Source organism: Echinops telfairi, unplaced genomic scaffold (assembly GCF_000313985.2).
Source record: "Echinops telfairi isolate 266 unplaced genomic scaffold, ASM31398v2 ScPeMD7_3;HRSCAF=10, whole genome shotgun sequence".
In the NCBI taxonomy this organism is placed as follows: Eukaryota; Metazoa; Chordata; class Mammalia; order Afrosoricida; family Tenrecidae; genus Echinops; species Echinops telfairi.
In genome coordinates this window covers 54,769,811-54,786,082 of record NW_022103899.1, presented here as the reverse complement: position 1 = coordinate 54,786,082, position 16,272 = coordinate 54,769,811, and the positions used below count along the sequence as shown (strand labels likewise).

Here is a 16,272-nt window from a genome sequence, read left to right as displayed (position 1 = left end):
ATCAACGTTTTTCGTGAAGAAAAAATGAAATGAGACAGAGCAAACCTCCTCAGTGAATGTATGTGCATTCCGTAGATGTACACTCCATAGATGTACACACACATCCACGCCTTCAGGAACAAAAACTAAAACTACAAGTTACAGCTAGTCAGTCAATTCCTATTCACAGGGACTCTAACCGGCAAGCTAGCTAGCACCACCTCCAGGTAACTTCAACCACGGACATCCACTACCCTCGAGTCAAATCCCAACTCCTAACAGACCTGTAGGCCAGGGAAGTACTGTCCCTGTGGGTTTCCAAGACTGCACATCTTTGCGGGAGTAGAAAGCCTCATCTTTCAGCTGATGGTTTCAAACTGCTGATCTTCAGACTAGTAGTGCGATGTATCAAGCATGGTTCAAATAATCCTCTTTATAAAGTGAGCAGCTCGACATGAAATAATTCCCCTGAGCATTTCAAACAGCATTTTAAGATAAATTTGCTTAACTCCCTCTAATGCATTAAGTCCTGTTTTACTTTAAAAATCTCCCTTTTCCAAATCAAGTTAGCATATTGTTCTTCCCAAAGAAGTAAAAACCCCAAAGCCATGCACACTTCTGGTTATTAGCAATCTGTACACTAGCAAGTAGACATCTTTTCTTATTATTTTAGTGACAAGTGTTATGAATAGTGAAAAACAAAGACAAGGGGTGGTTTTTATTTCCACAAACCTGAGCATCAATCTTAGTAGATCTGTCTGCGACCCCAACCAGTGATCTGAGCCTCTCTCTTACGGCTCTCCCCTGAAGCAGTCTTCCAATGATAGTTCATTTCTCACTGATTTCTTCTACTTCATATTCCCCTCATCCTTCAAATGAGCAAAACAAATTATAAAGGCCTACTGTAGTTGATACAATGCTTGATACACATCTGAAGTATGGGCAGAGGTTGCATTGAAACCGAGATGGAGAAAGATGTTGATCAGAGAGGCTGGAACTGAATTTAATCAAGAGAGGAAAACAAGAACATCTGATAGGACGATTTCATTTTCCCTTCCGTCAAATTTTCTCCTAGGTACCCTGTGTTCCCAAACATCATTTGAATTTTTCTTTTCCAAGTGGTTCATCCACATAAGCCCAGAAGACATCTCCACAAAAGTAGAGATTGAGACGAAGAAAGCTCAGAATAAACATCTGAGGTCGTCTTTCAACAAGTGCCCTCTTTTCTCTCCACTTCTATCTAGTGTCCTTGGCTGCCAGACATCTGCTTGGTCCAGTGTGCCCGAGGGAACAGATCAAACAGTACCAATTGCATCATCTTCGAGATCAACAAGTTTCTGATCGGCCTGGAGCTGGTGCGAGAGAGGCAGCTCCAGGTGGAAGCAAGCACCTTGAAACTGGAGGACGACACCAACTGTTCCTTGTCCTCCATTGAGGAGGACTTCCTCACCGCGGCCGAGCACCTAGAGGAGGAGACCGAGCTGGAAGAACATAGGAACGGTGAGAACTTGCCATTAGTCACTGTGTGAAACACCTGGGTGAAGGTGGCAGGGCCTTCCAGGCCATGTGAGTTTGGCGGATGCGTCCCAGTCTTCACTTCTGCATTTAGGGAGGGAAGGAGAGGGTGAGAGGAGGCGAGGGACGATGTTGACTTATGCATGTTATAGACTTCATGGTTGATGCCTTGACTCCCCAGAGGTGCCTGAGGGATGCTGAAAGACATGGGTGTGCTTTAAAGGGAGACCCTCCTGCCTGAGGAGGGCATGTCATTGGAGGCATCCTTAAAAACTCTCACTGCCATCAAATTAATTACAACTCATAGCAACCTATAGGTCAGGATAGAACTCGCCATGTAGGGTTACATGATTGTAACTCTTTACGGGAATAGAAAGCCTAGTCGTTCTCTTACTCCAGGTGGTAGTTTCAAACTGCTGACCTTTGAGTTAACAGCCTAACTTGTAATCATTATGTCACCAGGGCTCCTCATCACCTAAGACCTCTGTAAGACCTCTATAAAACCACACGCTGGCTTAAAGCTGACTACGAGACAGCATGGCAGTGAGTTTGGACTGAGCTCAATTTGAATCCCAGCTCAGCCTGGGTAACTTGGAGTCAATTCTTTCATTGTTCTGAGACCTCTCTCATTATATGCATTTGGGGAGTTTCAGTCTGCCTACAAGAAAGTGGTTGTTGGGAGAGGAGAGGACATAAGCCAAGGACAAACAACTCACAGCCATTGAGTAGATGCTGACTCCTTCAGGACCGGGAAAAACTGCCCTATGGCTTTCTAAGACTGTAACTCTTTACGTGGTAGAAAACCCCATCGTTCGCCCGCAGAGTGGCTGGTGGTTTCAAACTGCTGACCTTGCAGATCGCAGTCCATCGGGTAACCATTGCACCACCAGGGCTCCCGAGAAAGTACTTTAAAAATAAACCAAATGTTTCAAAACAAATGACAGTGTTGTCATCGAGCAACCCCACATGTATCAGATAGAGCCTTGCTCCGTGAGACCCTCAACGGCTGAGAGTTTTGAAGAAAATCACCTGGTCTTTCTTCCGACGTGCTTCTGGGTGGGCTTGAGCCTACAACCCTTCCATCAGTAGCCTAGCACATTAACCATTTGTACCACCCAGGGACTCCAGAAAATGCTTAAAACAAAACAAACCCACTGTTACCGCATCAATTCCGTTGACTCATAGGTATCCTCAAAGATAGACTAGAATGTCTCCGTATGTTCTCTAAGACTGTAATCTTTATGAAGGCAAACTGCCTCACTTTCCGCCTTACAGAGCAGTTGGTGGTTTCAAATCACTGACCTCTTAGTTAGGAGCCAAATGCCTAGCCCGCTGAACCACCTAGGTTCTTCTTAGCACTCATGTGTCCAACTTTTTGCACTATCTCTAACTGAACCATATTTGAGCCAATCATGGCATCCAGGGCATCAAACAAGCAAACAATGTGAGACTGGGCAGTGTTTCGTTGTGTGTGCACAGGGTGGCTAGACTTGACACGGACTCAAAAGCACCTAACCCCAGCAATAATAACAGCAGCAAACTGTGAATTTTCCCTCTCTACTCTCCACCATAGAAGGGACATCCCCTCCCCACCCCTGCCCCTCGCACACCCATTGTCACTGTCCTTAGGGCAGGTCCTCTACATACTTCAAAGCCAATTTGTCAGCAGTCCTATTACTGAGGTCATCCTGAACGTCCTCCCTCCTCCCTCTGTAGCCCCTGGGGAACCCGCAGATGCAGTTATTCTGCACTGACTCCCACTTGAGTTCTGGCACCCACCACTCCGCTTGCAAGTCCTCTCCTTTCCCACACTATCCCTTACATTTGTGTCCTACATTTGAAGCCATTGAGTTTGGTGGTGTGTTAGGCCGGGCTGACTACCAAAACAAATCCAGGAGCACTCATCTGTATAAGAAAGAGCTTTATATCAAGATGTAATTATCTATCAAACAAATATTCCAGTCCAGTCCAGATCAAGACTATAAGTCCGATGCTAGTCCATAAGTCCTTCCTCAGACTCATGCAGTCACATGCAATGATGCAGAATGCAGGAAGATCACAGGCTGGTAGGTGCAAAGTCGTGTGGATCCAATGACAGTGGACTCATCTCCACGGCAGCAACCAGGGTCCGCCCGCAGGAAGGTGAAAGCAGAGAGATAGTGGGAGGTTCCCAGGACCCTCCTTTTGAGAAAGCCACACCCACAAGAAGTCGTTATGAGGTGGTGAACTGATTGACAGGCTGGACTCCACCCCTACACTGTTACTTTTCTTCTGGTTGACAAGTGTAGTTATGTAACTACCACAGGTGGCATTCCACAGTGAAACTCAGACACTTATTTCAGATTCGTTTTTCTTAAGGAAACTTTCAATACACCATGTTGAGGTGGGAGGGGGGTGGGGGGAGGAAAAAATGGCTAATACTTTAAGGCAGTGGTTCTCAACCTTCCTAATGCCAGGACCCTTTAAAATAGTTCTTTATGTGGTGGTGACCACCCCCACCACCATAAAATGATTTTCATTGCTACGTCATAACTGTAATTTTGCTACTCTTATGAATGGGGCGACCCCTGTGAAAGGGTAGTTTGACTCCCAAAGGGGTCACGACCCACCGGCTGAGAACCTCTACCTTAAGGCATTTTGAACACCATTGCTATGGTGGGCCCATGGCACCTGCTATCCTGAAACTCACAGTGGGTCTCATTTTCTCTTCCCTAGGTTTTGAAAACATAAATGCCTCCATTAGCATTCTGGAAAGTAATAGGCCAAAGGAGGCCCCCCAGGAAGATTGGAATGGCAACAAGGAAAAGCTCTTGCATGCTTTAGAAGACACCTACCTTAGCAAGTACCACACACCATGGATTAAGCCAGAAGGAGGTCAAGGAAAAGTCGCTGGAGAAACCGAGGTGAGCCACCTGGATGCCTCAACCAAGCCATCACAATGGAAAAGTGGAGCGGTGGGTGCAGTGAGCCCAGCCACCCATGATCACAGTTCAGAAAAGGTGAAAGGTCAAGTGGAAAGGTGGCAGGCGCGCCATCCTCCAGACGAGACTTGTTTCTCCAGGTTAGTTAAGGAAGAGGTATCCCCTGCCTGTGGTCCCGACACTGAACGTGGCAGCAGCTTAGAGCCAGCAGCCCCTGGAAGCAGAAGAAAATCTCTATCTCCCATCCAGGATGAAGAGGCTACAACTGGGGAGTATGCGACGAATTTGGCAGAATCGGTGCTACAAGATGCATTTATTAGGTTGTCTCAATCTCAGCCAGCCCTGCCCCAAGAGTCTGCACCCTGTATTTCTGCAGGAGGCACAAAGCTTCCCAGTGGCTGTCCCACGGAACACACAGGGGTCCCTCCGTCGTGGAATGAGCTCCCCCAAATCGTCATAGTCCAGAGTCCGGATGGCAGTGATGCTGCTGCTGAGCAAGGTATCTGCTTGGGGCCCGAGTTGGAAGTCTCTGCTGAAACCCCGAGCATCCTCTCTGGAGAGAACCCGAGCCAGTACTCACAGAATGCCCTAGAAGTCGTGTTGGCTTGTGCAGCCACTGTCATTGGCACCATCTCCAGCCCGCAGGCCACAGAAAGACTCCAAAAGGAACAAGAATCCCTGGTCTTGAGCAGTTCCCTGGGAGGCAGCGAAGCCCTGAACACTCACGCCCCCCGAGTCCTACAAGAACCCCCTGGCGGGGAGTACTCCTTTCCATCAGCGTTGTGTGGCATGACTCAGGTAGCAAGTGCTGTGGCTGTGTGTGGCCTGGCTGACACGAGAGAGGTGACATGCCCAGGGGCGACAAGTGACCTCACATCAGTGACTCCACGCAGCGGATTCATGACGGAGAGGAGCGTGGAGATGAGGAATGAAGCCATTGCGGAGGCCCTGCTCAAGGAGGCCACACTGCTCCTGATGAGGCCCGGCTCCTGCAGCAGCGTGGGAGACCTCCTGGGCTCCATAAGCAGGCAAATTGTAGAAGCAGCTTCCAGGCCTCGGACTCTATGCTCAGAACTTGTCTTCGGCAATGAGCTGGCCCAGAACCTGTCCAATGTGATCCTGAAGCATTCCATGGATGAAGTTCACCGAGACAGCAAAATAACGGAGCCCAGAGAGGGTAGGCACCCGTCTGTCACTCTGGACGCCTTAATGGAAAGGACAAACCAACTGCTCTTCAAGGTGATCTGCGTCACGTTCCAGAAGATGAGCCACATGGCGCAGCTCGGGGGAGGGTCCCTGGTCCTTGGTAAGGACACCTCCAGGGGGCGCGAAACAGATATAGGCTGCCAGCTAACTGACCACGCTGCGAGCCAAGTGTGGCCCAAAGGTTCTGAGCATACCAACAGCCATCCAACTAGCACTCTGCCCAACACTAGCCTTGTCATCCAAGAAACTGCCAAGGAGATGCACCCCAAACGGGACAACAAGGACAGAGCGCGGCCTGGCCTCTTCAAGAACCCCACCCTGCCAGCTGAATTCTCATCTTGCCAGGGCCTGCATGAGGCCTCACCCGCTAAAACCCCCTCCCAGGAAATGTGTCTGAACAGAACAGCGGGAGACCTGACAAAAAGCCATCCTCAGTCACCAGGCCTCAGTGAGAAGGAACACCGAGCTTCTCCAGAGGGACAAAGGGCATCTCCAGTCAACAGAGGCAGGAAGGGATCCCAGGAGGCTGAGGGAGTTATCAACCCAAACACCCAAGAAAAGCACAATGGCGACACGCCTCTTCCCAATGACGCGCAAGTCCCCCTGTCTTTGCTAGGGAATGACTTGCAGCTTCCTGCTCAGCCCGGGCTACAGGCAAAGCAGACAGACATCCACACCCTCACAGACTTTGCAGAAGAATTAGCGGAGACCGTGGTCTCTATGGCAACTGAAATCGCAGCGATTTGCCTTGACAACGCCAATGGCAAGCAACCCTGGTTCTGTGCGTGGAAAAGAGGGAGTGAGTTTCTGGTTACGCCAAACTTAGCCTGCCGCACCTTGAAGCGAAAGAAGGAGAGCCAAGGCAGCGGGGCCACCATCAGAAAGCACAAGCCCCCTCGGCTCAGTGAGATCAAGAGGAAGACCGACGAACACCCTGAGCTGAAAGAGAAACTGATGAACAGAGTGGTGGATGAGTCCATGAACGTCGAGGACGCCCCTGATTCTGCCAGTTCCTTTGCAAACGCAGTGGCAGCCAAGATCATGAACTTAACCGAGTTCACCATGGTGGATGGCGTCTGGCAAGCCCAGAGCTATCCCCGGAACCGGCTCCTCGGTGACAGGTGGAACCGGCTGAAGGCCTCCAGCTGTGAAAGCATTCCCGAAGAGTCGGCTGACGCCAGGGCCTATGTGAACAGCCTGGGTTTCATGAGCACCTTGAGCCAGCCGGTGAGCAGGGCCAGCTCGGTCTCCAAGCAGTCCAGCTGCGAGAGCATCACTGATGAGTTTTCCAGGTTCATGGTGAACCAGATGGAAAGTGAAGGGCGAGGGTTTGAGATCCTGCTGGACTACTATGCCGGCAAGAACGCCAGCAGCATTTTGACGGCCGCTATGCAACAGGCGTGCCGAAGAAGTGACCACCTGAGTGTGAGGTCCAGCTGTCCCTCCAAGCAGTCCAGCACAGAGAGCATAACGGAGGAGTTCTACAGGTACATGCTGAAGGACATGGAGAGAGACAGCAAAGACGGGCCCTCCTCCAGGAGAAGCAGCCAGGATTGGACAGCTGGTCTGCTGCCTCCTCCCCCAAGAGCCTCGTTGTGCCATCGACAGTCATCCATGCCAGACAGCCGATCGCCCTGCACCCGGTTAACAGTGAATGCCCCCATCAAGGCCAACTCCTTAGATGGCTTTGCCCAAAACAGCCAGCCAGATTTCCTAAGCGTGCAGCCAGTGGGCAGCGCCTCCTCCTCGGGCCTCTGCAAATCGGACTCTTGCTTATATCGCCGAGGTGGGACAGACCAGATCACCAACATGTTGATTCACGAAACGTGGACCAACTCCATTGAGGCCCTCATGCGCAAGAACAAAATCATCGTGGGTGACATGCAGGCAGCAGCTGCTGGACCTCTTTCTGGTGGCAAAGCCATGCCAGGGGAGAGCTATGCCAACCGATTAGCATCAAGCAGAGGATCCAGCGGGTCGACTCTGCTCATTCAGGAGTCGGTTGACTGTCCAAGGCGAGACTCCCTTACTGGAAGCAAATGTTCTTCAGCATCATCACCAAGCAAAGCCACTCTCCTTATGAGCCACAACAGCGTCGATGCCACGAAGGACCCTTCCACGCTTCCCACAAACCACACCCGGGGATCCCTTTGCTCCAGGGAAGTGCCGCTTATCCAGATTGAAACGGATCAACGGGAAGAGTCTGGTGGAGAACCGGGAGATGTCCATTGCAACCCCCACGAAGAAGCAGAAGAACATTCCAATGAAGGAAAAGTCCCGGATGTGGAAGGGAGCAGAGGCACAGAGGAGGGAAGCCGCCCAGGCCATCGGTGAGTGGGATTTCTGCTATATTAGACTTGAGTTCTTCTATTTCATTTGAGTTTACCCTGCATCTCAGACTCACCCACTGCCAGAGAAGGATTCTAACTCATTTCAAACCTATAGGGCAGAGTAAAACTGCCCCCATAAGGTGTTCAAGACTAAATCTTTTGGAAGTAGACTGCCACATCTTTGCCCCATGAGACAGCCCGTGGGTTTCAGCCCTCAATCTTTCAGGTAGCTGCCTATAATTAAACCCACTGTGACACCAGGATCCCTACATCAGGTATGAAAGGACTTTATTGATTCAGGAACCATATTTCCAAGATAGTATATGGCTTTCCCAGGTTAACATGTGCTTGTCATAGAAAGTTGGAAGTGATTTGGGGTTTTTTGATACCCAAACAAATTGCCTGCGTTTATATGACAGAGGAAAAAATGTGTCCTTTGTGCAGTGAAATGCAATCTTCTGCATGTTAACTACTTTTTAATATTCATCCACAGCAGCTTTCAAGTAAAGACATAAATAAAAACAGTGATGCCAATGTGCATATTGGAAAAGAGTAAACGGAGATTACTATTGGCCTCTCACCTTAGCTCTTCCAGCAGCACTGTGTTTTCTGGCCTTTTGGTTCAAGTTTTTCCATGGCCTGGAGATACATGATATAATAGTGGCTGCAACAATTCAGTGTGATCATTTCAACAGTTCAGCGGGTTGGAATGTAAGGGACTTTAGTCACTAAATATTTCCTTGAGTCACCCAGAGCGGATGCCTTCATCTGTCATCACTGCCTTTTACTCGTCCATAAGTGGGGATACTAACGATGCTCTTAGCTCATTGCCTTGCCCATTGTAAGCACTGATTAAATCTTCATTACTGTTGTTGTTATTTCAGGGTAGGCTATATGGTTGCCCTTTTGCCAGGGGGTTTGTCCCAGAGGAAAACTGTTAGGAATAACATGGGCATTGTGTTCCAATAAGAGAATCTGTAGAATTTGTAAGGAGAAATAATCAGTCCCACGTAGATTCCATTTCCTTAATTCAGAGTTGTTAGCAAGGAAATCGATGTGTCTACATAGCTAAATGCAAAATGCAATTCCTTGTGAAACCATTTCTCCTCAGTTGAGGTGCACATGAGTGACATTAGCACGCTAGTAGAGAGACATAAGCACTCTAGTAGAGATATAAGCACGCTAATACCAGGTCCTGAGGACGTTTTACGGCCACCCTTTGAGGATACTCATGAGAAGACTATTCATAATTCTTATTACATATCTCATAAAAACTTAGCATGGGGAAATATGAATCACGTTTCCTCCTTTTTTTATTTCATAAAGTAACTCCTTCGGGGTCCCTTTTGGAAGTCACACCCCAATGGAATGACCTGTTGTGTTTTAGACCCTGAAGATCTTCCAAGCCACCTGAAGGATGCCTAGTTTAAATGCTTTAGAGTGGCCATGTTCCTGGTTTCCACGGGAAAGAGGATCCTATTGGAGGACAGCAATGAGGCCTTAATGCATCCCCCTCTCTGAGAGAGTTGAAAGGCAATGTTCTTTCTGTTTGCTTGGAGAGCAACCCGGGACTGCTAAGCAAACAAGAAGGTGTTTCTGGCTCCAGCTGATGCAGCCTGGATGGTTTAGACACATACTGCCTGGCATGCGTCTACAAGAGCAGTCAAGCAGCTCAGAGGGTTGCAGTTCCCACCTGCACAGGTTTGTTCCAAACGCCCCTACAAAACGGGGTTAGCCTGCCTCTGTGATCGGTGCCTGGCTGCAGACGAGGCTTCTCCGTCTTACACTTGGCTTCGTCTCCTTCGAGTGCCAATCAAACTGTGCCTTCGAGGGGGTCTGCTGCACCACTTAAATTTAAAACAGAGAGGCCAGCCCTGAAGCTTACTGCAACTGGGCTTTCCTTTAGATGTCAAAAGGGAACTCTTGATAGATTTCCTGGAAGGATGCAGGAGGACCCTGAGGGCACATGCAGAAGATGAAGATCGGCATCTGCATGGATGAGAGAAAGCCCAGGAACACGGAGCCTAGGAACTTTTTATTTGTCTTTATCATGATGATGCAAGAATGTCCAGTGAGAATTAGGTCGAGAAACCCTACCCTGCCTACCCTCAAGCCCTGATCTTGATCCTTCGCCTTTTTTTTTTCCTTCCCAAAAGCAAAGAGCATGTAAAAATAACACAATTTGACTTTCCCATGGATGCCGAAACTGCCGTTGGAGAAGGGTCTTGCGGTAAGAGTGCTGAATTCTTCAGGGGAGGACGAGAGCTGGAAATGTCGCCTTCCAAAGCGCCTGGTCCTCGGGGCAGGCTCTGTCAAGAAGCAATGCTTTCACACAATGAAATTGTTGTTTAATAAAGGGTTTGGGATTGGGCAGCAATACTTCCCTTTTGATTTATCTTTTTCTTCAAGAAAAATAGGTTTTTCATCCCCCACACACGGACGTGCCAACCCTGTGGCCTGAACTGGGGTCGGTGCCGCAAACTCAGAAGGAACTGAGGGACTTGATGCTTTGCCCTCAGCTCCCCCATGGTCAGGAGGCAGACAGACAATCAGGATGGACCAGCCAAGCAAACTCGGGGCCATCAAGCCAACTCTATGGGAAGTAGCTACTGCAGAGGGTGATGAGAGAGTAACTAGCTAAAGGGAGTGGCTTCTTGAGGTAGGATTTTGCATTTGAAATAAAAACTAAAGGAAGAAAAGGTACCCACCATGTGAAGAATTAGAGGCCCAAATTGGCAGTCTAAGCATTCTGAGTGTTCTAGCTAGCCAGCAGAATCCCTCCACCACAAATCACCCAGAAATCCGGGAGTAAATATACTGAACATCGTTTCAAGGTAAGACAGAGTTTACTACTAAACCAGTGGTTTACTACTACTAAACCTGTGGGTCGAGACCCCTTTGGAGGTTGAACGACCCTTTCACAGGGGTCACCTAACACATCCTGCATATCAGATATTTACATATGATTCATAACAGTAGCAAAATTACAGTTATGAAGTAGCAACGAAAATAACTTTATGGTTGGATGTCACAACCTCCAACTGTATGAAAGGGTCTTGGCACTAGGAAGGCTGAGAACCACTGTACTGAACCAACTGCCTGTAAGATGACCGCTACTCATGGAAGCCCACGTAGGGTAGAGAAGAACAGCATCCCATAGGGCAGGGGTCCTCAAACTTTAAACAGGGGACCAGTTCACTGTCCCTCAGAGCCGTTGGAGGGCCGGACTATAGTTTTAAAAAAAAACTATGAACAAATTCCTGTGCACACTGCACATATCTTATTTTGAAGTAAAAAACAAAACAGGGCAAAAACATCCGGCGGGCCAGATAAATGTCTTCAGCGGGCCACATGTGGCCCGTGGGCCATGGTTTGAGGACCCCTGGGTGATAGGGTTTTGAATGACTGTGTTTTCAGGTGTAGGTCACTATCTTTTTTTAAAGATGCCTCTGCGTGCTCTTGAACCTCCAATCTTTCTGTTAGAAGCGGAACACCTTAACCGTTTGCACCACCCAACGTAATCATAATAATTCAAGGCCTCAAACAAAAAGAACTTGAAACAAAAGTGGCAAGTGATGCTACCTGTGCCTGTTCTTGCAATACTTCCCAACCTCAAACAGCCAGAAAAAACCAAGATGTGAAGCTGTGGGCTGGTGAGTTGTGGAGACTGGTAGCTGAGACAAAGCTCCACAATGGGAAGGTTTACATCTTCAGAAAAATTTACTGGCCAGCAAGGAGAGGTACGAGAAATGTACCTCTCGATGTAAGGGCACTGGGAGAAAGGAGTCAGAATGTATAATCTAATCACAGCTTCCCCAAGGGCATGCTTGGGGTGACAATTTGCACCATCGTGGTAATTCAGGAAGTAAATCACCTTAAAGAAATCTCAGATCACCAACACTTGGAGAGTCTGGCAGAAATGAAAGGAAATCTGTGAAGATGTAAACCTGTATTTAAAGATCCCACATACTCATAAAGGTCTATCAAATATCAGTGCAAAATCCCAAATTATAAGAAGAAATCAAGGCATCGGAAGCAACAACACTCTGCAGAAACTTCAGATAACAGAATTGGCCCTACTCAGGGTTTCAGGAAGGAGCCTTGTTGGTGTCCTGGGTTATGTGTTGGCTGCTAATGCAAGGTCAGTGGTTTGAAACCAGCAGTCACTCTTCGGAAAAAGACAAGGCCTTCTTCTCCCGTCCAGGGATCCCCGGTGGTGTAGTGGCCATGCGTTAGACTGCGATCTGAATGGTCAGTTCGATACTACCAACAGCTCCTCCGAAAAAAAGACTGAGTTTTCTACTCCTGTAAACGATTAGTCTCAGAAACCCACTGGGGCAGTTCTGCTCCGTTCTAGCGTGAGTTGGAATCGAGTTGGTGGCCGTGGTTTGAGGATTTCAGACATGGGAAATGTCACTTATAAAAGTTTTAAAATGTAGAATGAATGTGTTAGGTCCATGGAGAAAATGAGGTATCTAAAATATGAGCAAGAAATAAACCACAGTCAAAATAGGAGGAGGCAAATTATTTTTAAACAACAACCAGCAGTATAAGAGATGAAGGGTATAATCATTTGAAACAAACAAAGTATCATTAAAATTAAAACCTCACTGAAAAGGTTGCACAACTGGCAAATCTGAAGACAGGGCCGCAGTAAAAAATCAAAGTGAAGGGACTTTTGCTTGCAGCCACAAAGTAGTCACTGAGACAGAACTTGCTCTACTCCTGAGACAACCAGACAGCTACCATTAGACGACATGCTTGTATGAAAAGAAACTCAAGAAACAAACCCCAACATGCGCCTTTGAGACCATTCTGATGCACGGCAACCCTGTAAGACAGGGTCGAACTGCCCTGCTGGGATTCTGAAACTGTAACTCTTTAAGGAAGTAGAAAGCCCTCTCTGTAACAGCCGGTGGTTTCAAACTGCTGACCTTGTAGTTAGCAGCCCAACGTGCATCCCCCAGGGATGATCCAATTCATCTCAAAATATGGATACGGCCAAAGGCATGGAAGTGCTTTGCAAATAAGTAAAATTGGGCACCCCTGGGCCAGGTGAGCTCTATGGCTTTGGCCAGTTCAGGGACTGTGCAGTCACATCTGATGGGACTTTGGTCCTCTGAGATTCTTTGTGAACAATAAGCTCAGAAGGGGGAAATACATTTGCAAACATCCGCATATCACATCTGCACATTATTCCTAATCACAACAGCAAAGCTATACGTTTCTAACTAAAGAAAATGACAGCCGGGGCTCTGGGGAATCATGATTCCTCCTGCAGCTCCTGGGATGTGGCACAGAGCAGGAGGCTTGCTATAAATCGAGCATAAAATTGAGATCAACTGAAATATACTGACGGGTGCATTTTTAACTTCCACGTGTAGTCTCAAGTGCTGAGGCTTCCATACTGTCTGAAATATTCTGGAATACAGTTTGTTTTTCCCCACTAATAGCACAAGGTTCTATTTTAGTATGAAATTAGTCTAGGATGCTTGGCTTTAGCCAAGCACACAAAGGGTTTTGGACTCCCCTCCCTCCCCAACAGCACTTCAGTTTGGGCCATAGGTACGTATTGTTTCCGTTTGTCCTCCATGAATTTTCTTCCATTTGAATTTCACTACCTACCTAACTACCTAATCTCTCGGGCCTTGCCCAATCTTGCCCTTTCTCCTTGCTCAAATTGCTAAAACCTCAACATTTTATAAAGAAAAAGCAAGCTTTTTTTTTTTAATCATTTTATTAGGGGCTCATACAACTCATCACAATCCATAGACACATCAATTGTGTAAAGCGCATTTGTACATTCATTGCCCTCATCATTCTCAAAACATTTCCTCTCCACTTAAACCCTCGGCATTAGGTCCTCATTTTTCCCCTCCCTCTCCCTAATGAGCCCTTGATAATTTATAAATTGTTATTTTGTCATATCTTGCCCTGTCCGACGTCTCCCTTCACCCACTTTTCGGTTGTCCGTCCCCCAGGGAGGAGGTCACATATAGTTCCTTGTAATCAGTTCCCTCTTTCCTACCCATTCTCCCTCTACCCTCCCTGTTTCACCACTCACACCACTGGTCCTGTAGGGCTCAAAGCTTATTAAGGAATTCCTATCACCAACTGTTAACAGACCAGCTAGGAACACCCACACCTCAATACCCTACAGACTTCCAGAGAGATACAGAGATGTATATGCCTAGAGCGTTCATTTCCTTTTCACGGCCGCATGGAGAGAACGGACCATCTCTTTCTTGCCACAGACCAAAGCACTCCCCACCACCTCAGAAACGGAGTCGCCAACAGCTCCTCTAAACCCCCAAGCTTCATCATTCAAGGTCCCTCTCCTGTGGTATCGACCTCACTGTACACACAATGTGCAGTATGGAATTAACCAAAAACCAAACTCCCGGCCACAGAGTCAGTGCTGACTCATAGCTTCCCCCAGAGGATTTCTGAAACGGTCACTGTTTACAGGAGTAGAAAACCCAATCTTTCTCCCGAGGAACTGCCGGTGGTTTTGAACTGCTGACCATGTGGATTGTAGCTCAATGAATAATGACTGCACCACCAGGGCTCCTGCAGTGAGGAATTAGGGCATGGGAAACCAGAGCAAGGTGCTCTGGGAATAAATGAACACCCGCTCCCTAATCCAGACTTGCTGATGAAGCAATTGCTGGTGAAGAACCAGGATTGCAGCCTTTGTTATGGCTTACAACTCGATGTGAAGACTAAAATCCTCACAGCTGGACCAATAGGTAACATCATGTTACCCCTAACTGCAGAAATAAGGAAGGCTTCCGGGAACCAGGCCTAAATTAGCTGGACATTGAGAGTTGGTTAAAAGCAAAGATCAGAAACGTGTGATGATTAATTATTGATATAATTTATTAAAAAGCATAATCATTACCACTTATTAGGTGCTTTTTGCCGGGGACCAAGCCAAATGCATGGGAGCCATGGTGTCTCAGTGGTTAAGCACTGGATGGCTAACCGGGGAATTAGTGACCCACACTCACCAGTTCCTATGTATGAGAAAGAAATGTCAGCCGCTTCTGAGAAAAATTATAGCCTGGAAAAATCCTATGGGGCAGTTCCACTCTGTTCTACAGGGTCCTTAAGAGGGGAACTTCACTCTGGGAATAGTGGGTTGGGTTTGAAATTAAGCTAAATGCATAAAATGAATTTTGCTTTCTCATTTATGTCTTGCACAAACCTAAAATAACTTGAGGTCTAAGGTGTGGTACTAGCTACCTCGGCACCCGTGGGTAGCATGGTCAGTAGAAATAGGGACAGGGAAAAGGTGGGATTTTCAGTTGACTTTGTCCCTCTGCATCCTCATCAACAGAAAAGCTTTGCGGGTCCTTCCAAATTTAAAATTATAGGGATTTTTTGTTCGTTTTTAGATGCCACCAAGTCAGCTGCCCATCTTGGTGAGCGCGTGCGGCAGAATAACACACCTTCAGGCCCATTGTCACAGCTGCTGCGTCTCATTCTAGGCGGCTCATCTTCCAGTCCTGAACTGGACTATATTCTGTTGTGATCCACAGCGTTCTCGTTGGCTAATTCTCAGAAGCAAATCAATGGGCCTGCCCTCCTAGTCTGTCTTAGTCTGGAAGCGCCACGGTAACCTAGCCACCATTGATGACCCTGATGGAATTTGAAATAGCAGTGGCATCGCCTCTAGCATCACAGTCACCTCTTAGTCATCACAGTGTAACACTGGCAGACCAGTGCTGGTAGAAGGACCTCCAAAACTCCCTCCCTGGACAGAGTCCCTTATGACTCATACTGTCCCTATAGGACAGGGTGGCATGGCCCCAGTGGGTTTTTGAGCCTGTAAGTCTTTAGGAAAGCAGAAAGCCTCATCTTTCTCTTATGGAGAAGCTGGTGGTTTCGAACTGCTGGCCTTCTAGTTAGCAGCCCAGTAGGTAACCACTATGCCAGGAAGGCTAAATTAGGATAATTTCAATGAACACAAGAGAGGGTGAGTGACTACTTGAGAGATGACGTCAAGCTCGAGTTGAAATGACACAGACACTGATTGAATACAAAGGGCAGATGGAAGCAATCTGAAGAATGCGAGATTGTTCAGCACAGACACCCCGGAAGATAGTGAGCAGGTCAGTAGAAATAGGGACACAGGGGAAAGGTGGGATTATAAGAGTGTCCTTTAAAATAGATCGACATCGAGGTGCTGAAAGAGCTGTTCTGAAGATCTGCTGAAACAGGAGCCCCAGAATCAGAAGCAGGGACCTGGGCTGGAATTCAATTTGGGGAGCTGTTTTCATCTGCAGGGGTGTAGGTGAGATTGCCTAAGGACCAACTGT

The 16,272-nt window shown here is 47.6% G+C and overlaps 1 protein-coding gene across 4 annotated transcripts in view; it reads left to right on the top strand.

Annotated features, from left to right (window-relative positions):
- The window catches only part of LOC101645827 (SPHK1 interactor, AKAP domain containing), a 170,299-nt gene that overhangs the window by 138,184 nt on the left and 15,843 nt on the right, over positions 1-16,272 (top strand). For all 4 annotated transcript variants that reach the window (XM_045294726.1, XM_045294719.1, XM_045294718.1 and 1 more), the window contains 2 exons: positions 1,224-1,479; positions 4,210-7,951. In XM_045294726.1, the coding sequence (XP_045150661.1) occupies positions 1,224-1,479; positions 4,210-7,951 (3,998 nt within the window). The remainder of the gene's footprint in view (positions 1-1,223; positions 1,480-4,209; positions 7,952-16,272) is intronic.